This window comes from Mesoplodon bidens, assembly GCF_964165515.1.
Source record: "Mesoplodon bidens genome assembly, chromosome: 6".
Lineage (NCBI taxonomy): Eukaryota > Metazoa > Chordata > Mammalia > Artiodactyla > Ziphiidae > Mesoplodon > Mesoplodon bidens.
In genome coordinates, this window is record NC_138162.1 from 2184757 (window position 1) to 2205620 (window position 20864).

Sequence of the window (20864 nt, forward strand, 5' to 3'; positions counted from 1 at the left end):
GGGGCCCGCCCCGGCCGCGCCTTAAAGGGGCAGCGCACAGCCCGCCGCGCTCAGGCCCCGCCCACCGCGCTCGAGGCCCCGCCCTCCCTGCTCGAGGCTCCGCCCACTCCCCCCTGAGGGCCGGCCTGCTGGAGACGCGCGGGCGCCCCAGCGGACACTGTGACACTGTTCGGGCAGGGAGGGTCCCCGGATCAGGCCAGCACCCGGGGCTGAAGGGCACCCCCAGGTTGGGGGATGGGCGCTCACCGGACGCGGTCCAGACTGAGCATGCTCAGTTCAGGGTCCGACTCGGCTCGGGCTAGCGGTGCGCCCCAGCGCCCAGTGGTGGGACAGGCAGGCCGGGAGTCTCCCCGCAAGACACAATGGAAAAGTACCAGGTGCCGAGTTGTCCGCTGGTGGGGAGGCGGGGGCGACGAGGGGCCAACGGTCAGGGGCGAGCCCAGGACCTGGATCTCCTGCCGCCACCCCCGGCCCCCTACCGGTTTAACCGTCACGAGGGGCTAGCGGCCAGGTCCGACCCCAGGGAGACAAGGGGCCCGTGTTGCGGCCAGTGTCTGCCTCTAGCTCATAGGGTGACCTCCGGTACCTCCAGACGTGTCCTCCGTGGTGCCCTTTGCCCTTCTGGGCCTGGGTTTCCCCCTTTCTAAAATGGTGGATGAAATTAAGGTCTCTCCAGTCTGAATGTGGGAGGATGGAGGACACCTTCATCCTTTTCACCCGTGGGTCCATGTGCTTCGGCCCATAGAGACAGGACACCCTAGAACGTTCAGAATTCATAATCAGACGCCCCCGAACTCCTAAAACACCCCATCAGTAGTCCCTAGCTGGGGGAACTTGGGCCTTTTCCAGACCCTGTGAAAATGTTTAGGACGTGAAAAATTCACAAAAGGAAAGCTGCAAATGAATGTTGAACTAAATGCATAAGATGTCAATTTTTTTAACTGTTAGAGTCAGTCTCTGTAAAAAATTCATTAATTTGACAATAATTGGTCAGTTAGATTTTTCTCACTTTGTGAGAATTCCCTTTGTGTGGGAGACTATGGGGTGTCAGCCAGTGGTAAAGCAGGTGAGCTTCTGGGTGACCAGAGAATTTTAAAAGTAGTTACTTTTTCAGGGGGAAAAAAAAAAAAAGACCTGATCCGAAGACAGGGGTGCATTTTATTGTTTAATTTGCCCCCTAAGAATGCTTAAGTGTGCATTCTTACACCAGCGTAAGCTGCTCAGTACAACACCTCTGTTATGCCCTGAGCAGGATTCAGGCTGCCACAGGGGCTGGATTACAGAATCCTGAAACTTTTCTGAACTCTGAGAATCCTTAGACGCGGGGCTCCACCCCCTGTGTGCCCTCCTCGGCATCCTGCCCCCTTCCCCCCATCCTCTGATGACTGTAAGCCCATCATCTGCCCTCACCTATCCCTCAGCCTCCTTGCTCAGAGTTCTGGCATGGCGGCCATCTCTCTGCAGGTCTGGCTCAATGCGCCAGCTCTGGAGTCAGACCCCAGAGTTCCAGTCGACTCCCAGCCCTCTCAGTTATTAGTGTTGTAGCCTCAGGCAAGGACCCTGCTCCCTGTGCCTCAGTTTCCTCCAGTGTAAACAAGGAGATAGCAACAGCGCCGACTGCGTGGGTGGCTGTAAAGTGCTTGGCACGTGCCAAGCACACACATGGCTGTGACTATGATTGCCCCAATTATGGACCAGTTCCTTTCTTGTTTGAATGCCCAGTTTGGAGGTGGATGCTGGAAGCTGGGATCCTAGGGGGCTGGAGAGAGTGAAGAAACCCTCTGCCCCAGGGAGGTGCTGGCTCTTGGATGCCTTGCAGGTCCTCACCACAGACTGGAGAAGGGGTGTGGGGTGGTGGACAGAGCTCCAGAGTCGACCTCAAAGAGATGGGCTCGGGTTCTGCCTTCAGAGGCCTCCTCAGCCTTCTGGGCCATTTCCTTGTTTGCCAGCCCACGAGGGAAGTTAGTTAGAAGGACCGGAAAAGACACTGGAGGTGGGCACGCTTTGGAAAGTGAAAAGATGTGTACGCTTTCCTGAAAGCTTCTCTTTTGCTGGTAGATTTTGGACTGGCTGAATCCTGGGGCCTTGGGGGTGAACCTTCTGGTGGAGGAGACAAAAACCAAAGTAAAGCACGTGATAAAGCAGGTAAGAGGCCATGCGTGTGGCACCCAGTGGGGCTGGCTCCCCAAACACACACCAATTATCCCCATGTTAGAGAAAGGCAATGTGACAGCGGGTTCCTCTCCGCCAGCAGTCACGAAGGAAGATCCAGTGGGCTGGGGGGTGCGGATAGACGGGGGTGGGGGGGTGACACGTGGCTCTACGGGCTTCCCCGCCAACGCAGCCCTCTCCCCTGGATGGAGAAGAAATGCTCACGTTCACTCCACCAGCAACCATGCCCACCATTTACGTGGACATCGTGCCCGGCATCAGCATCATCTTTCATCTCCCGCCACCTCAGCAAAGCGGGACTGATGACCCTGCTTTACAGCCAAGGATAGGGAGGCTGGAGGGGGTGGCCAGGGACTTGCCCAAGGTCACACAGGTTTAAGGACAGAACGCTGACCCCGGGCCCTTCCTTCACCTCCTCACGAGGGCTGGCATGGCCGGGTGGAGTGCACACCTGCAGGAGGACAGCCCTTAGCGTGTCCAAGACCAGGTAGTCCAGATGAATGGAGGGTCTAGGGAAGAGCTTTGTTGGTGGCCGCTGCGGGCGCCCTTCCAGCCTGCCAGGCCTCCTGTCTGCGCAGCGGCTCAGCCCCGAGGCAGCGGGGATGGAAGTCCTAACCGGCCTCCTGCTCCATTGCTGGCCGGCTGTGGGGTTGCCCGGTTGTCTCACGGGCCCGTGGGGCAGGACGAATGACTGCTTTCCCCATCAAGGAGCTTTAGTCTGTTTTTTTGAATTTTATTTATTTTTTTATACAGCAGGTTATTAGTTATCCATTTTATACATATTAGTGTATATGTCAATCCCAAGGAGCTTTTTTTTTTTTTTTTTGCGGTACGCGGGCCTCTCACTGCTGTGGCCTCTCCCGTTGCGGAGCACAGGCTCCAGATGCTCAGGCTCAGCGGCCATGGCTCACGGGCCCAGCCGCTCCGCGGCATGTGGGATCTTCCCGGACCGGGGCACGAACCCGTGTCCCCTGCATTGGCAGGCGGACTCTCAAGCACTGAGCCACCAGGGAAGCCCCCAAGGAGCTTTTTTAAAGTCAGTCAATCTTTCTAAACAAAATGGAGGAGGGGGGTTGTATATCCTTTCAGGGTTTTTTGGTAAGCACGTGTAAAATTCTTGGTTTTTTACAAGAATGGTGCTGGGACTTCCCTGGTGGCCCAGTGGGTAAGACTCCGCACTCCCAGTGCAGGGGCCCCAGGTTTGATCCCTGGTCAGGGAACTAGACCCCACATGGATGCTGCAACTAAAGATCCCGCATGCGGCAATGAAGACCCTACGTGCCGCAACTAAGATCCGAATACATACATAAATATTTTTTAACAAAATGGTGCTGAACTTGATAATGTGCTTTTCCCCACTCAGTGTTGGCACTGCCGACACATCTTCCTCCTTCCCTGGCTCTGGTGGCCATATGGACCCCCCCGCTTGATGTGCCACGACTGACCCAACCCATCCACTCAGGGCGATAAGGGCTTAGCTTGTTCTCGATGTTTCACTCTGTGTAAGCAACTCTGATAAACAACCTTAGAGTTAATGTTTTTGAGGATCCATGATTTCCTTGGGATAAATTCCTAGGGGTGGGATTTCTAGGTCAAAAGAGGTGGTAATTTGAAGGCTTTCAGTATGTTTTTGGCCAAAATGACTTCAGCACGAGCCCCTGGAACAGAAGGAAGGGATGCATGGTGCCGCTGCATCTGGGGTCTTTACGTGGATTGGGGAATTACCCACTAACTGCATTTTCGTCTATAATCACCCCAGTTACAAGAGTTTTTCATTTGTAAATCTTATGAGCAAAAGTTCTGGGTAAGGATCTGGTAAGACGTGGTGACAATATGAACCCACAGTCTTTGCCACCAAGGATGTTGCAGACTCAAAGTTCGGTGCTGCCCTGACCACCACCCTCTCTCCCTCTCCACGCGTTCCCCACCACCCACATGCAGTGACAGGGACAAGCCTCCCAATACGGATGAGGAATACAGTGATGGGGCTGATACTTTGCGAACCAGGGCAGAGCTCTTTGGCTCTGGGGGCAACACACTGTTTTCTCCCCTGCTTTCAAGATGGTCTGAAAATGGATCCTCTAACGATTCCCTGGAGTTCATGTTATGTGATCCTAAATGTATCCTTGCAATAGGGGCAAAGGTGGTCTCATGGCTCAGAGGATTTTTGGATCCCGTCCTTAGGAACATCTCCAGGCCCCATCTGGTGGCGTGTGATGGGCATGAATATAGGCGCCTGGCAGCCCTGGTGGATAATGATGGTGATGATGATAGTGGTGGTGATGATGGTGATGGTGATGGTGATTGTGGTGGTGGTGGTGGTGGTGGTGATAATGGTGATGGTGGTGGTGGTGGTGATGGTAATGATGCTGGTGATGGTGGTGATTATGATGGTGGTGGTGGTGGTGGTGATGGTAATGATGCTGGTGATTATGATGGTGATGGTGGTGGTGGTGATGGTGGTGGTGGTGATGGTGATGATGTGGTGATGGTGATGATGCTGGTGATTATGATGGTGGTGGTGGTGGTGGTGATGGTGATGATGTGATGATGGTGGTGATTATGATGGTGATGGTGATGGTGGTGGTGGTGATGATGTGGTGATGCAGGTGATGACAGTGATTATAATGGCGATGGTGGTGGTGATGGTGGTCATGGTGGTCATGATGATGACGTGGGCGTTTACTGCACGTTTACCAACCTAGTGCTCTTGTGGCCCTGCAGGTGGAGTGCATTGATGAGCATCAGGCCAACGAGGCCCTGGAGGAGGTAACTCTCTGGGTGGTTCCCTCTCTACAGGACATGATGCAGGACACACAGAGACTGTTCTGCACCCCACTGGGGCATGATGGGTGGAAGCCTGGTGGAGGCTTAGAGGGTCAGAACCAGTTCTTGCCCTGTGCTATGAAGTCAGAGGCCCCCAGGTCATGAAGGGAGGCTGTGTACCAAACACTCATTCCTAAATCCAGGTGCTGACCACTTAGCATATATGTTCTCAGAGAAGATGATAACCTTTAAATGTTGGCTAGGTCCCTAGGCTGATCTACCAATAACCATCTTTTTTTTTTTTTTTTTTTTTTTTTTTGCGTTATGCGGGCCTCTCACTGTTGTGGCCTCTCCCCTTGCGGAGCGCAGGCTCCGGACGCACAGGCTCAGCGGCCATGGCTCACGGGCCTAGCCGCTCTGCGGCATGTGGGATCTTCCCGGACCGGGGCACGAACCCGTGTCCCCTGCATCGGCAGGCGGACTCTCAACCACTGCGCCACCAGGGAAGCCCCCAATAACCATCTTTTAAACATTTTTTTCCTTCAATTGTAAAAGTATCAGTTACAATACAGTATTTGGAACATAGAGAATTGGTTAACAGAGACAATATAAACTCTGTTACGTTCCTTAACTCTGCCAGTCAGACCGACAGTAACATCCTGATGTATAATAATAGCAAAAGCAGCTGCAGATACTTCGATTTGCCGGCAAAGGCTCTGTGTCATGTTTCTCTGCTTCTCTTGAATTTCACATGAGGCTGAATATCTCCCTTCCTATCTAACGGTCACTTGTTTGTCTTTTTTCCGGAATCACCAGCTTTTGAGCTTTGCCAGCAAATAGCTCTTCTGTCCACAGTGTGTCTGACACATGGTGATGGGCCCAGGCCACATTCATGAAAGAAAGAATGTGCCCCCCAGCATCACAGCCCCCTCTCCACCCCACTAGGCGACCTCCTTTCACACCCAACCTGCCATCACAAGCAGCTGTCCGTCTGGCCTGAGTCGCTAAGGGAGCTGTTTCTGCTGCCTAATTGTGTTCTTTTGCAAAGCACTTTGAGCTGAGGGCAGGGGCCCTGGGACCTCTAGTGTACACAACCAGGAGGCCAGGTGGCCTGGGCACAGCAGCAGCAGCCGGCCTCCCGTTGGCCACACCCCCTTCGTCAGCCAACCCAGACTGTGCTTGTTTCCAACACGCCAGGCACTCTGCCTGCATCGGCTTACCTAGTCCTCCTGACACCCCTGTGAGGCAGATACCACCGTTACTGCCGTTTCCAGATGAGGCTAGGAGGCTCAGAGAGGTTGAAGATCCTCTCCTCAGTCACACAGCACAGCCAGCACATGCCAGAGACAGGACCTACCCTGGGCTGTCTGGCGCCTAACCTCCGGCTGCCCACCCTCCCTGGGCCCGCGCTCAGAGCTGGAAGCGTGTGGTTCTTGTTGGGACGTGTGACAGAGAAGCACCTCTAGAAGCAGTGTTTCCCTAACACCTCCACTTTCTCTGGCCTTGCCCCGCAGCTGATGCCGCTGCTGAAGCTTCAGCACGCCCACGTCTCCACCTACCAGGAGCTCTTCATCGTGTGGAAGAGTGAGGTGGGTCAGAGCCGACCCCATGGGCTCAGCAGGCACTCGGGGCGGGCACAGAGCACCCCCTGCCGTGCCCCTCGAGCGCCAATGGCTGCAGCAGTCACGGGGCCACGCCGGGGGCTCTCTGGGCATTGTCTCACGTGCGCCCCACAGCCTCTGCCTAGGAGGGTCACTGTCCCACTTTCCGGAAGAAGTGGAGGCTGGGAGAAACCAGCTGGCGACAACCGAGCAGGATTCTAGTCTGGGTCTGGTTGCCCCGAGCCCCGTGCTTGGTCCCATGGGCGAGCTGACTTGTCATCTTCAAGGAGCCAGAAGCTTGCCGGTTACTCCACATGGGGCTGAGCTGGGGGATGCGGGGGGCTGGAGGGGAAGGGGGCCAGGTGTGACCCCACTGTCAGACTCCCATCTGGGCTGACAACTGAGGGAGGGGCCGGGAGGAGTGGAGGGGCACCCTCCCCTTTAGCTGGGCCCTGAGGAAAGCCGTGGGGAGGGACCCTCACCACCTGTCCCCCCAAGTATTTTCTGAGCACCCCCTCATGCTCTCAAGGGGGACACAGAGAAGCCAAGAGGACATGTCACAACGGGAGGGAAGGCGGGGTGCTCTGAGAGGCCTGACAGGGGCTGCTGGGGTCCCATCGGGTGCAGGCCCCTCAGAGGGAGGAGTGGATCTCAGCTGAGCCCTAAGGGATGAAGGGCCCGGTGCCCCAGGCACGGTGGTCTACGTGTGCGGTGGCCAGGAGACCCTGCGCCCCTTTAGAAAAAGTCCATGCGGCTTAGTGTAGATGGGGGGTGGGGGGGTGGGGGGAGGAGAGAGGAGGTGGAGGCGGGAGCTGCTCAGGAGGGGCTGTCCCCACCCCACCCCCAAGAAGGGGGCATTCTCCCATAGTCACTGCTGGTGGTGGCCTGGCTGGGAGGAAAGACCTGGAGCGGGTGACGGCCTGGAAGCCCCCAGGCCTGGCCTCTGGGGGTCAGAACTCGGCACCTGGCTAAGGGGCTGTGTCCCCTGCAGATCTCCTCTCTGTTCCTTTGCCTGGTGATGGAGTTCCACGAGGGAAGCTTCCAGAATGTCATTGAGAAGAAGAGGGAGGCAAAGAGAGTCATTGACTCCCAGGTAAGACAGACTCTCTGGGGCACCAGGCCTGGGGGCTGCCTGGACCCTGTGATGCCACAGGCCCCACAGCGGGGGGGCAGAGGGGCAGGCACCCATGGAGTCTGGTCTCATTCCTTCTGACGGTTATGAATGAAGGTATTTGCATACCGTAATGTGCACAGATCTTAAGTGTACACCTTGGTGAGTTTTGCATAGGCAGACACTCCCGTCCCCTCCCTCACATGAGGTCAGAGCGTTCCTGGACCTTCAGACAGTCCCAGCCAGTACCCAGGGTTCGACTTCTGCCTCCAGAGATCCTTCTGCCTGTCCCTGAAGTTCTCATAAATGGGCTCATACAGCGTGTTGTTTGCTTGTGTCCGGTTTCTCGCGTTCATCCCAGTGCTTTGAGATTTACCCACCTGTGAGTGTGTCAGGAGATCATCCCTCTCCATGGCCAGGGGCCAGTCTGTCAGATGGCCACATCACCATCAGTGTATCTGGTCCAGGGCTGTGAGCATCTGGGTTGCTTCCAGTTTGGGGCTATTATGAAGAAGGGCTGCCATGAACACTGCTGGGCATGTGTTTTGATGGACCTAAGCATTCATTTTCTGCGTGACCGTGGAGTTGCTGGGTCACAGAATAGTTGTGTGTGCTGCTTTACCCAATGTCCCAGTTTTCCAGGATGGTTGGTTGACTTGGTGTTGACTCTTATCCCAAGTTGTGAGTCTTCCAGCTCTGCATCCTGGCCCACATTTCACTGTGTCAGTCTTCTTAATCTTAATTAAAAATTACATTTTAGGGCTTCCCCAGTGGTGCAGTGGTTGAGAGTCCGCCTGCCGATGCAGGGGACATGGGTTCGTGCCCCGGTCTGGGAAGTTCCCACATGCCGCGGAGCGGCTGGGCCTGTGAGCCATGGCCACTGAGCCTGCACGTCCAGAGCCTGTGCTCCGCGACGGGAGAGGCCACAACAGTGAGAGGCCTGTGTACCACAAAAAAAAAAAAAAAAAAAAGTTACATTTTAGTTGCAATTGAGTAGTCATGGTGAGCACTTTTTGGCCATTTGGATATCTTCTTTTGTGCCTGTTCAGGTCTCTTGCCCATTTAAACATTAGGGTTGTCCATCTTTTCTTGTTGATTCGTAGGAGCTCTTTATATATTATGGACACAGTGTCCAGATGTCCTCTCCCAGTCTGTGGCTTGCCAGTTCACTTTCTTAATTGTAATGAACTCTGATTCATCAGTGTTTCGTCTGTGGTTGGTGCCTTCTGAGGCTTTAGAGAAGCCTTCCCCACCCCAAGGTCATGACGATATTTTCCTCTGTTGCCCTCGGAGCTGGATCCATTTTGCTTTCACATTTAGGCCTATGGCCCACCCCAAATAAATTTTGCCTGCTTTTGCTCTGAACACACCTCTGTTCTGCTGGGCCACCAGGCACTGCGACCCTGCTGGGGGTTCCGAGGGGCACGCAGCTCCAAAGTGGGCCTCAGAGACAGCCTCTGAGTGGGTTTCAAACTTTCTCTTTGTAGTAGAACCCTGTCAAGCACAAAAATGTTCTCAGAACCCCCAGTAAGGAAAGCAGAGCTACTCTAGTCAGGGGTCTGGGGGTCAGTGGAAGGTGGCGTGGCAGGAACCCCGGGGTCCTGCCTGCTCAGCCCCTCTCTTGACACCCCAGGCGGAATCCAGGGTTCCTAGGAACACGGTTTGAAAATCACTGCCCTGGAAACCAGGTGGATCTTGTTTCTGACACAAACTGCTTTCAGAATGTTCTCTCTCAGGGCTCTTTCCATTCTAATGCCCTGGAGAGGCAAACCCCAAGTAGCAGCTGCAGACTTCAGCATCTCTGGTACCCATGGGGTGGGGCCCGGGCGGGGCTAGAGCCCCAGGGCCCCCGGGTCTCCTGGAGACAGGAGTTGGGGGTCTGGAGACCAGGGCGTTGCCGGCTAACAGGGCATTTCTGTCCAGAGGGCCTGGAAGCAGCCTGCAGCAGAAGCTCCCGCACTGGCTCTGAGCTGTTGGCCGCTCACTTCAGGCCCACCTCAAGACGCAGGGCGGGAACTGGCCGCGACCCTGTTGGCTGCTCTGAGTGGCCACTGACCTGCCTAAGAAGAGCAGCTGGGAGGCCCGCCTGGGAGCTTTCAGGGCCCCCAGTCCTGGCATCTCTCGATCTCTCCCCAGTGGATGCAGAACATGCTGGGCCAGGTGTTGAATGCGCTGGAGTACCTGCACCAGCTGGACATTATCCACAGGTGACCGGGTGGCCAGGCTGCTTGAGGAGGAAAGGCACCTCCTGGGGGTGGCACCTCCTGGTGGCAGCGCCGAGGCGGGGGCCCAAGGGAGAGAGGTGCAGCTGGGACAAGGATAGGCCCCTCCCCTTCCCAGAGCACCTCCCTGGCTTAAAGAGAACGTCACCCCCTCCACGACCCTCCCCATGCACAGACGGGGCAGTTGGTTCTAAAGTGCAAGGGAAGAACCAGATAACAGCACTGAGGAAGAGATTAGGCCACCCGAGGGCCTCTGGGCACTCCCAGGCTGAGCTTCGACCTGCCGGTTTCATTCTCCGGAATCGTGATCTGAAGGATCAGTGCCACATTTAAAGGCGGAGAGAAAACCGTGTGAACCAAATGTAGGAGGGAAATGCTCGAGATTCCGTGTTAATGTCACTGGACCTTATGGAAAGCCAGTCCCCAGACAAACACAGCTGAGATCTGGAAGGACGTTAGCGGAGGGACCACGGGAGGACCGGGTGTTTCCTTACCTGTAGTTGGCTTGTTTTTCCCATTTGAAATAACAGTATATTTATGCTTACAGGAAACGATATTTAAAAAGTGGCTAAACAGGGCATTTACTGAGGAGAGAGGAGGAGGGGTGTGGGCTGCTGCATTGGCCCTGGGTGTGGCGGGAGCAGAGGGTTCACAGACAGTCGTGGCCCTGCCAGGCAGTGGGTGGAAGGGCGCGCCTCTCGGTTTCAGGAACCTCAAGCCCTCCAACATCGCCCTGGTCAGCAGCGACCACTGCAAACTGCAGGACCTGAGCTGCAACGCACTCATGACCGACGTGGCCAAGTGGAACGTCCGTGCAGAGGAAGGTGGCTGGCGTCCTCCCAGCCAGGGGACAGTGGTGGCGGGGGAGCACTGGGGGAGGGCCCATTCAACCGAGTGAGTCGCCCCTGGAGTCCAAGGGCAGTGGCCACTCTAAGTGTTGGAACAAGGCAACAGCAAAGCTCTCCTTGCTCAGAAGGTCCCCACAGACCCCCTTGGGCTTATGTGGACTCCAGAGGCCCCCTTGCCTGGACTGTAACTGAGCAGAAGTACCACTGTGGGGTGGGGGGGCATGCAGGGTCCAAAAGACACTCAGAAAATGTTAACCTTCAAGAAGGGGGAAGGAAGCCCTCAGAAGGAAGGAAACTGACGCGCACAGAGGGAGGGCTGGTGGAAGGCAGGCATTGGCTCCGGCTGGATTACTTTACTGAGTCTCAAAGTAACCCAGGAGGTGGTAAAGGTGAGCAGTCAGGAGGGAGGAGTTTTCCTTCCTTTAAAAAGACAACAGGGCAAAGGGAGCTGGGCTTCAACCCTATAACGGCTATCAGGGGTGGAGAGAGCAACTCTCCAGTGGAGAACTCCAGAGTCCTGGGCTGGCAGGGACCAGTGGCACGCTGTCCTTGGTGGATGGATGGACGGGTGGGTGGGTGGGTGCGTGGATGGATAGATGGATGGATGGATAGATGAGTGGGTGGGTGGATGGACAAGTGGATAGATGGACATGCAGACAGATGAACAGACGGATAGGTGGGTGGAAGGATGGATAGGTGGGTGTGGGTAGACAGGTGGGTGGGCAGCTGAGTGGATGGGTGGATCTACTGGAGGTGTAGACGGCAGGGGTCCTTGGGGCCCACCCCTTTGCTCTTTGGGGAATGGAGGTCCGGAAAGGGAGGGGCTGCCTGAGGCCTGTCAGGCACTGATAGAGCTGGGCCGGGGACCCTGCTCTTTTGGCTCCCTGTCTGGAGTTCAGGTTTGTTTGTCTATGTACGTATGTATGTATGTATTTATTGGCCGCGCAGCATGCGGGATCTTAGTTCACCGACCAGGTATCGAACCTGTGCCCCCGGCAGTGGAAGTGCAGAGTCTTTACCCCTGGACAGCCAGGGAAGTCCCAGGGGTTCAGGTTTAGAAACTAGGGCAGGGCAACTGGAACATTGCCTCAAGGTCCCGACTAAATGTTGGGAGGGGCAAGACGTTTATGGAGGGTGCAGCCCTCCATAGCCTTTGTGGCACATGCCCCTTCCGACTATTTCTGCAGCTGCAGTGGGACACAGATGCGCACACGGCCAGCCTGGTGGGCCCCTGCCGAGATGGGCAGCCTCACTGGCTGAAGATCAAGGGCCAGGATCTTACTGACCAGGGGGCCTCTTCCTTTTCCGCCTCAGATAGCACGTCTCTCCCTCCCTGGGGAAGGGTGATGGAGGGCTCATTTTTCAAGCTGCTTGCTCCCAGGGAGCACGGGTCTCAAACATCCCCCACTTCACTCCTGCCCACAGACCCCTTTCACAAGTCCTGGATGGCCCCTGAAGCCCTCAACTTCTCCTTCAGCCAGAAATCTGACATCTGGTCCCTGGGCTGCATCATTCTCGACATGGCCAGCTGCTCCTTCCTGGATGTGAGGGGCCTTCCGTCCACCCCTCCCCACCACACCTGAACCCCACTTCCCACAGCCCCAGGGAGCCAGGCTCTGCCCACCCCCGGCCCTGAAAAGGGCGCATTCTTCCCATTGGCATCCTCCTGCCCACGCTGAGTGCCTGTGGGGCTGTGTGGGAGGCCCCCCCGCTGCCCCAGCTGCCGGAGGACCCCGCATTTGGGCCTGCTGGGCCCCCGTGTGGTGGTGATGACGGTGATGGTAACATTCAACCCGCCCAAGCAACGCCCCCTTATGGGTAAGAACAGCTGAGTTCGGGTGCACTAACCGGCCCACAGTGGGAGTCCGGCTGTGGACGGAGGGCTGTTCCCCTACTCCCTCCAGCCAGTGAGATGGCCACTTGCTTTTCTCTAAACCTCCATTTCTTCTTCGTACAAGAACTTGGGGGTGCAGGTGGCCTCTGTGCGTTCCTGACGGCGGCGGCCACGTCGCCTCCCCTCTGCCCGAGGTCAGGCCATCTTCCTTTAGCTGAGGAGGTGCACAAGTGGTCCTCTCCCTCCTCCTAGAGCACGGAAGCCATGCTTCTGCGGAAGTCCATCCGGAGTTCCCCCGACGGCCTGAGGGGTGTCCTGAGGACCATGGAGGAGAGGAGGGTCCCCGATGTGAAAATCTTCAGTTCCCTTTTGCCTCTGATGCTCCAGGCTGACCCATCGGAGCGAATAACCATCAGGTGAGCTCAGGCCCTGGGTGGCATTTCACTGTCAGTCTGCGCATGCACTTGGGGTTTTAACACCACAAAGCGCTGCATCCATGGATAGTGGCTCCTCCAGTTTGGGCTGTCCCAAACTGCGGCCACATCTCTGAGCGCAAGACAAACAGGGCCAGCTTCCCCATCAGGTGTGGGAGGCATGGCCCAGGGCCCAGGAAAATGTTTTAACTCTAATGTATTTTAAAGTCAGAAGAACAAAATGATCCATCCTGGCTTATGTTCACCCTTATACCAACACAGCCAGAAACTGTGATTTTTTGGTCTATGTTATGGAGGAAGGGGCCCACGCGAGTGCAAGTGCCAGGGCCCAGCACTGTCCTCCCTTGGCCCCTCCTGGAGGGGGAATTGCTGCGGTGCCCGCTGGACGCACTGTGATGCTGGGAGAGGTGCTCCCAAGCGGGTGCCCAAAGCAGGTGGAGGCCCAGCAGCTGCTGGACGCAGAGCGGGCGCAGGGCCAGTTGGCGGCTCTCTGCCCCTCCCCAGGGACGTGATTCACTTCCCGTTTGTGAGCGGTGACTTCAGGCCCTCCAGCAGTGCCCTGGTGCTGCACCGGCAGGTGGTGCCCGAGTTCATCATCGACATGCTGCTAGAAAGCAACGTTGCCAGCATCTTAGGTGATGATGGGGCCCCGAGGGGGCGGCGCCAGAGGCCGCTGTGGCCCCGGCACCCCACTGTCTTTAGCTGGGGGGGGCAGTGACCCACGTCCAGTCCCCTGGACCGCTCCTCACACATGGCCGGTGGGCTTGCCCCTCATCCATCCCAAGCACTGCTTTGCTCAGGGTACCACCCCGCTCAGATACCCCCAAGCTTACCTAGAGCAGAGTTCATCTCTGTGGCCAGGCCCCCACCTGCCTCCCCCCTGTTCCGGCTACACAGTCCTCCACGTCACCGAACAGCCCCCTCACTGCCACGCACCCCACCACAGACTCCCTGCTTTTTGCTTGCTCACCCAGCATGCAGCGGCCCGGTGCCTGGAGTGTCTTCCCCAATCAGCAGCACCTCCTGTGTGGTTGCTACGTGCCCGGAATGGTGCTCGCATTGGGGCCGGCACAGCAGCCACCGTGGACCAGCAGGCATGGCCCTGCAGGAAGGTGAAGTGGCCCAGGGGCTCCATGTGCAACGTGACATGTGCAGGCCTGAGGCTCCAGGCGCAGTGCAGACTGATCACCCCCCCCACCCCTGCAAAGGTGCACACGAGAGACTCCTCTGCTTGCCCCAGGCTGGGGGCTACACCCACGGTCTTGGGTAGAGAATGGATCTGGAGGTCATCTCCAAGTTCGGGGGTGGCTCCGCCCTCCCATCCCTCTGTGTCCCTGGTGTGGGTGGGCTACTCCCTCTTCCCTGACAGTGGCTCCCTGCGCGGGCTCCCTGCGATAAGGGGCTGCCACCTCTGCCTCCCTTTCTGTTAAAGGGGACCCATGAGGCCCCAGCTGCTCAGTCTCCCTGTCTCGTGGCCGTGGGCTTTGGAGGCAGACAGCTGGGTCCAGCTGAAGGCCATTGCCCCGAGTACCTGGAGGGAGTTACCCGAGGGAGGTGTGGAGGGGAAGCACCCGCTGGGCGGGCTCTAAACAGATCCAGGTTCGACTTTGGACAGGTGGCTCGGCCGGGAAGGTGAGGATGATAAGGGCACCACCTCGCGCCGGGTCACGTGGGTCTGTGCAGTGGTGCTCACGCATGCGCCCCTGGTGCCCCGGCCCTCAGGCGGGTCCCTGAGCCAAGGCGCCTCCCCGTGCTGCCCTGTCCCCTGCAGAGGTCATGCAGAACTTCTCCAGCCACCCCGAAGCCCAGCAGAGGGCCATGAAGAGGCTCCTGAGGATGTCTGAAGATCAGCAAGGTAGAGCCGCCACCCTCTCGCCTTCCCCCGGGGGGCCCCAGCCGCTCCAGCTTCCCTGGCTGGTACTTTCTGACACCTGCTTACATTCCTATGAACATCCACGGCTTTACCACCTGCTTGGAATAGGAGCCTGGACTTCCTCCTGTGCCGCCACTTTCACTAAGCAGACAAGTGGGCAGGGGGGTGGACTTGGCATCCGAACCACTTCCCGGGGCCTCCCCTCACATGCTTTTCATGGATGCTTACTAGACACCCCGTCTCTGCCACCATTCCTCTGGTTGGCTATTTGAGTGGTTGCCAATTTCCTGGTATCATAAGCAATGTTATACAGCCCACCCTGGGGCATATGTGTGTGTGCTGTGTGTGTTTCTGCAGGATAAATTCCTAGCTGTGCAGGCTGTGAATACTTCACGTTTTCATAGATTCTGCAAGTTGCCCTCTGTCGATGCACCAACTTTCTCACCTCTCAAGAGTGCATGAGAACACCTCTTCCCCCAACTTCCTCCGTCAAGGAGTATTAATATTTTAAATTTTGCCAAAACATGGGTTCGTAAAATCTCTGCCCTCAATCTGTCTCACCAGCCTGAATATTACATTCACGCACTCATCCATCCATCCATCCATCCACCTGTCTCTCCATCCGTCCACTCATCCATCCTTCCATAGACGGTCGTCCCAGTGGCCGGGACAGCAGAGGTCATAAAGGCCCAGTGCCAGCCCTCTAATGAGGTAGCAGAGACCTCACCTTGGCCATTTCCCTTCCCCTCCCTCTCCTTCCCCGTGACCGCGTCTGGAGCAAGGCTATGGCCAGGACAGAGTCCATGGGAAGAGATTCTGTCCTCCCAGAGAGAGTGAGAGAGGCTGCCGGGCCCCTTCCCAAGACTGACCTCGGCTGTCACCCCAGAGCCACGCCTGCCTCAGACAGCCTCGCCTGGAGACGGGGTAGCCATGGCTTGGCTTCCCTGGTGCCAGCACTTTTGTCCTTGTCATTCTTACCAGGAGGACACAGGCTGAGAGAGGTGAAGCAGCAGTTAGGAAGGGGCGCAGCTGTATGGACCCCCGGCTGCCCACCACTGCCTCCCCGCCTCGCCAGCACACGCCCTGGCCCAGAGGAAGGTCTAAGGGACCCACAGATGTCCCCTCTCAGGGCAGTAACGGCCAAGGGCTCTGGAGTCAGATAGACTAGGTTCAAAGCAAGGGCTCTCATCTCCCTGACCCTGTTTTCTCATCTGTCAAATGAGGATCGATCTTGTAGAGCTGCTGGAAGAAGATCCCTATAGCAGACGCATGGCAAGCACTCCACACACCCTGACTGATCACGTCTGGTCACCCGCCTGCGCGTCCACCCAGGGGCCCACGTGTGATGTCCTGCAGACTCCCATCAGGGTCTGGTCCACACCCCCTCCCGCCACCTGCTCCTATGCCATCTCACTCTGCCCCCCACGCTGCCAGGTGTGCCGTGGCCGGCGGAGCTGGCGGAGGCGTTGGTCGGCATTGTGAAGCAGCACGACAGGGTCCTTGACGCACAGCCGTGTGCCTGCTCCCAGCTGCTCCGCACCCGGGGCCAAGGTGGGCTCCGGGCACAGCTGGCTTCTCCTGCCCCCGCCCTCCCACGCCAGTCATCGCCCTGGCGTCTGGCCCTCTGGGTACCCAACCCCACCCTAGGATGACAGGGCGCAGCCAGGAGTCTGGGGCACCGCCCAAGGCCTGCCTCTGTGGCCCTGGACCAGCTGCTCCCTCTTCTGGCTGATCTCTAGGCATGAAACGAGGAGCTGGTCATAGGGGTCCTGTGGTGTGAGCCCAGGCAGGTGGGATGGGGTCCCAGGCGTGGGCTTCCAGGAGGGCAGCTGAGGAGGGATGGGAGAGGCTGGAGCTGAGATCCTGAGGGCCTGGCCTCCGATTTTTAAACTGGAAATACTTCACTGCCTTTCTCACTTTAATATTTAGGCTGAATTTCCATGTAATGTTTTACACTGCACGTGATAAACGTCTACTCTGGCACGTGCTCACAGTCCTGGCAGGGCCCTCAGCCCTCCGGTCCTTGGCTCCTTCATGCAATAAGCACTTACGGGGACCTGCGCCGCGCCCCGACCTCGGCTTCCTCCCCGGAGACCCCACCCCCGCCCCCGCCTGCTGTGTTCCCACCGTGGCCCCCAGCTCAGGGTTCACCGGCCTCTTCTGTTGGCCTGAGCAACACTGGGGCAGGACCCGGCGGCCACGGTGCCGAGCAACAGCCCCATCGCCCCCGCGCTGAGCGTGCAGCAGAGCCAACCCGAGGAGCAGCAGCTCCTGGTCAGGGTGTACCGCCTGCTCACCGTCGTCGCCAGCCAGGGTGGGTGCAAGGCTCAGGCGGGCAGCGCAGGGATGCCCCGAGGGGACAGCTGCTCCGTCCCCAGCTTCCACGTTCACAGTCACGTGTCCCTCTGTCAACATGCACGGGCAGCGGCCAGGCGCCACCATGGGCTTCACGCCGACGTGTTTCAGGTTCCAGCCCTTGCTGCCCCACCGGCCCCACTCAGCCCCGCTCCACAGAGGCCACCAGCGAGCGGTCGAGGGACGGTGCGGGGAGAGGGTCACCACCGAGGGCTTTACACGTTCCCCTCCTCCAGCCACTAACCGGGTGGGCGTCATTCTCTCCAAAGGGAAGCTGGGGCCTCACCTGGAGCCCCGCGGCCCCCGGCCCGCCCTACACTCACCAGACAATTTACCACATTTCATTGACCCCGCGCCGAGAAGTGCAAAGGGCTGCCATGAGTAGCCATGTTGGGACAGCAGGTGTAAATCGAGACCACCTGGCGAACAATGCCAGGTCATCACCCTGAGAGAACACAGTCGTGGTCCCATCTTGGGAGGAAAGCTTCGGAGGCCGGTCCCAGCCCAGTAATGGGGTGGGAGGTGCTGGAACGGTGGCCCAGGGGATGGACCATATCCTTGCTTCTGGGTCTCATGCTGGGCATGAAACTGGCCAAGTAGGCACCCACTGGTGTGGGATGCATGGGATTGCAGTGCCCTAGGACCACAGAGAAGGGGGGTGGCCCCCAGGGAGGGCTTCCTCGAGGAGGTGTTCTCTGTGGTCCTAATTCCGGGGCCCACCTACAGGACTGGCCACAGATGAGCTGCGGAGGGCCGGGCTGTGTGAGCGCATCCTGGAGCACCTGGACACCTTCCCCAGGAACAGGGACGTCTGCATCAACGGCCTGAGGCTGCTCTGGGCCCTGCTGGTGGATGGTGAGCGGGCCCGAGGCTGGGCCCCCTCCCTCCGCTGCACCCTAACCACCGGAGAGCTGGGAGGAGAGGAAGAGAGGGGGGGGGAGTGGACGGGAGAAGCTGCACCGGCAGGGGCAGGAAGTGCTATCCTGGGGAGGGATGGGTTCATATTCGGACCCCCTCGTGCCCGGCCCATGGAACCCTCCAGCTCACACACATCGTGGGATTTCCTGGGCAGTCCCTGGTTTCACAAGCTGGCCTTAGCACTGGGCAAACTATCCTTATTTCTGATTCAGAAAGGGGGTGCTCCCAGGCCGTGCCACTCCCCCTCCAGGCCCCACTTGGCCCTCCAGCACCTGGGAGGTCATTTTCCCCAAGGAAAAGAGGGCTCCCAACCGTGGAGAGCCCTGCCCACACCCGGCACGCAGGGTTCCCCAAACCTCCCTTGGGGGCCCTGCCGATTCCTACCCTACAGACTGGCTAGCAGGCTGGGGCTGCCCCTCTCCCCCAGCTTCTGCACCACCAAAGAGTAGGTGTCCCCTCCTCCACCCCGTCCTGTTCCAGCTGTCATCGCGAACAAGGCCCCCTTGGAGAAAGCCCCGGCCCTCATTGCTGAGGTGCTGGCCACCTACCCCACGGATGCGGAGATGGCTGAAGCCGGCTGTGCAGTCCTGTGGCTGCTGTCCTTGCTGGGTGAGCAGCCTGGGGCCACGGGGCCAGAGAGATGGCCCTGGGCCCTCAAGACGAGGCATGTGTGACCCCCGCAGGCTGCATAGGGGAGCAGCAGTTGGAAGAGGTGGTGGTCCTGCTCCTGCAAAGCATCCGGGCATGCCAGGACCGAGCCCTGCTGGTGAACAACGCCTGCTGGGGGCTGGCCAGCCTCGTGAAGGTGTCTGGTGAGCCTGGGGACGGCCGGGGCTGCCACTAGGAGGCGGGGGCAGACTCCCCCAGCAATGCCTGCTGGCAGCCCAGAAACCAAAAGCAGGCACACGCTCAAAACAGGGAGGGGAAACACCTACGGTCCCATCACCCAGACGTCACCACGCAGGTTTTCTGTACCCTCACTTCCCACTGTTCTGTGCAACTCTGCACTGTGACCACCTTCCCTGCCACCCACAGGCCTGGTGTGTGCACAGGCTCCCCTCCAGGTGTGGCTCTGAAGACAGCCCGAGTCAGGGCTCTGAACTCCGCCTCCACGCAAACCCCGGCTGTTCCTCAGCCCCCGGCCCACGCTCTGCACCCGACTTGGCACCACAAGCCCTCACGGACACTCGGGGCCTGGAGCCTGGCAGAGGTTGCCGGCCGTGTGGGGTGGTTTGGCCCCTGTGAGGCCTGGCCCCCGCTGGGCGTGCAGGCTGGTGGGTCTCTGCCTGCTACTCGGCCTGAAGCAGGGAGTGGGGTGACCTTCACTCCTGGAGAGAACCTCCCGAGCAGGTGGGGTCTCCGGGCCTGCCCCCCACTCCCGCTGGGATCCCCCATCAAACGGGATGGGGCGCTGAAGCCCTGAGAGCAACAGGCACGTGGCTCAGTGAGCAAGGAGCGGGGTCGTCAGAACCCAGCGAGCGTGCGGGACCCGAGCCGAGAATCTCGGCTTTGCCTCCTGCTGGCTGTTGACGGTTAAGTCCACTCCCTGGAGGGTCAGCTTCCCCCTGGACTCCGGGAGGATCTGACAACTATGTGACATCATGGGTCACTGCTCTCACGGGCCCCCAGCCCCCCAGGAGCCAGGCCTAACCCCGCACTGACGGGCCTCCTCATGGTGCGGGGAGGTGCCCTGGAACGTCCCCAGCACCCTCTCTACAAGCACACTGGCCTTGGGGGCTGCCGGGATGGAGAGAGAGGCGGGTGCACACCCCACCGGAGGACACCCGCAGATGCAGAGCCAGGAAAAGCCTGACCTTGGTGGTGCCCACGCTGCAGGACAGCGTGGTGTCCCGCCAGCTGAGGCTTTTGCTGCCCCAGGTGCCCTGGGCTGCCAACAGCCCCACGCATTCAGTACTACCGGCACCCACCCTCTCGCCCACGCCAGAGCTGGCGGCCCTGCACGTGGTGATGCCCGAGGAGGGCAGCAGCGGCCTCACCCTCATCCAGGAGACGTACCAGCTCCACCAGGACGACCCGGAGGTGGTGGAGAGCATCTGCATGCTGCTGGCCCACCTCGCCTCCTACAGTGAGGACCCCCCTGCCCTCGTCACGCCCTCCCTGGAAGCCAGCATTCAAGAGGCGCCCTGCTCGCGGCTGTAACCGATGGGGGAGGGGCAGGAACCCTCCGCGCGAGGCACCACGCTGGCACGGGTGACGCCCGCTCCCAAGTCCCGGCGGTTCACGCTAAGCCTCGGGGGGTGGGGGCCTGGCCTCAGGACCCTCTGCTCTGCCCGCAGAGGAGATCCTGTCGGAGCTGGTGTCCAGCGGCATCCAGCCCCTGGTCGAGGAGATCCACGGGCGCTTCACCTCCAGCCTGGTGAGTGTCGGGGGACTGCCTCAGCCAGACCGGGGTGGCACAGAGTCCAGGGGCCGGGCCAGCGGTTTGTGTGGAGGTGACTGGGACTGCCGCGTGTGTGGTCTTAAGAGGCTCTCCCCGTATCACCCGTGTCCATGACTGGGCCGAAGTAAACCCTGAAGACGAGCAGCAGTGAGACCGCTTCAAAGAAAAGCAGATTAACAGAAATTACTCGTGGACGCAGAGACCGTCCATGGAAACAGCTGACCTACTGTTCTTGCAGGAGCTGGTTTCTTACGCACAAAGTGTGCTTCAGAAGCTGGAAGAGGCCTCGCGGCCCAGCTCCGAAGGTGGGCAGTAAGCCTGCGCCAGGC

At 58.7% G+C, this 20864-nt stretch overlaps 1 protein-coding gene across 1 annotated transcript; it reads left to right on the forward strand.

The window, feature by feature from the left end:
- Positions 1 to 125: 125 nt before the first annotated feature.
- On the forward strand, positions 126 to 20851 carry STKLD1 (serine/threonine kinase like domain containing 1; the record flags this gene model as incomplete). The annotated part of the gene is made up of 21 exons (XM_081237076.1): positions 126 to 377; positions 2059 to 2145; positions 4897 to 4941; positions 6453 to 6527; positions 7531 to 7632; positions 9787 to 9857; positions 10581 to 10696; positions 12146 to 12264; positions 12807 to 12970; positions 13289 to 13623; positions 14760 to 15120; positions 15843 to 15862; positions 16296 to 16412; positions 17035 to 17175; positions 17328 to 17402; positions 17922 to 18071; positions 18615 to 18743; positions 18818 to 18946; positions 20080 to 20220; positions 20432 to 20511; positions 20774 to 20851. The coding sequence occupies exons 1-21, from the start codon at positions 363 to 365 to the stop codon at positions 20849 to 20851; spliced, it is 2550 nt and encodes an 849-aa protein (XP_081093202.1). The 5' UTR covers positions 126 to 362.
- Positions 20852 to 20864: the final 13 nt, after the last annotated feature.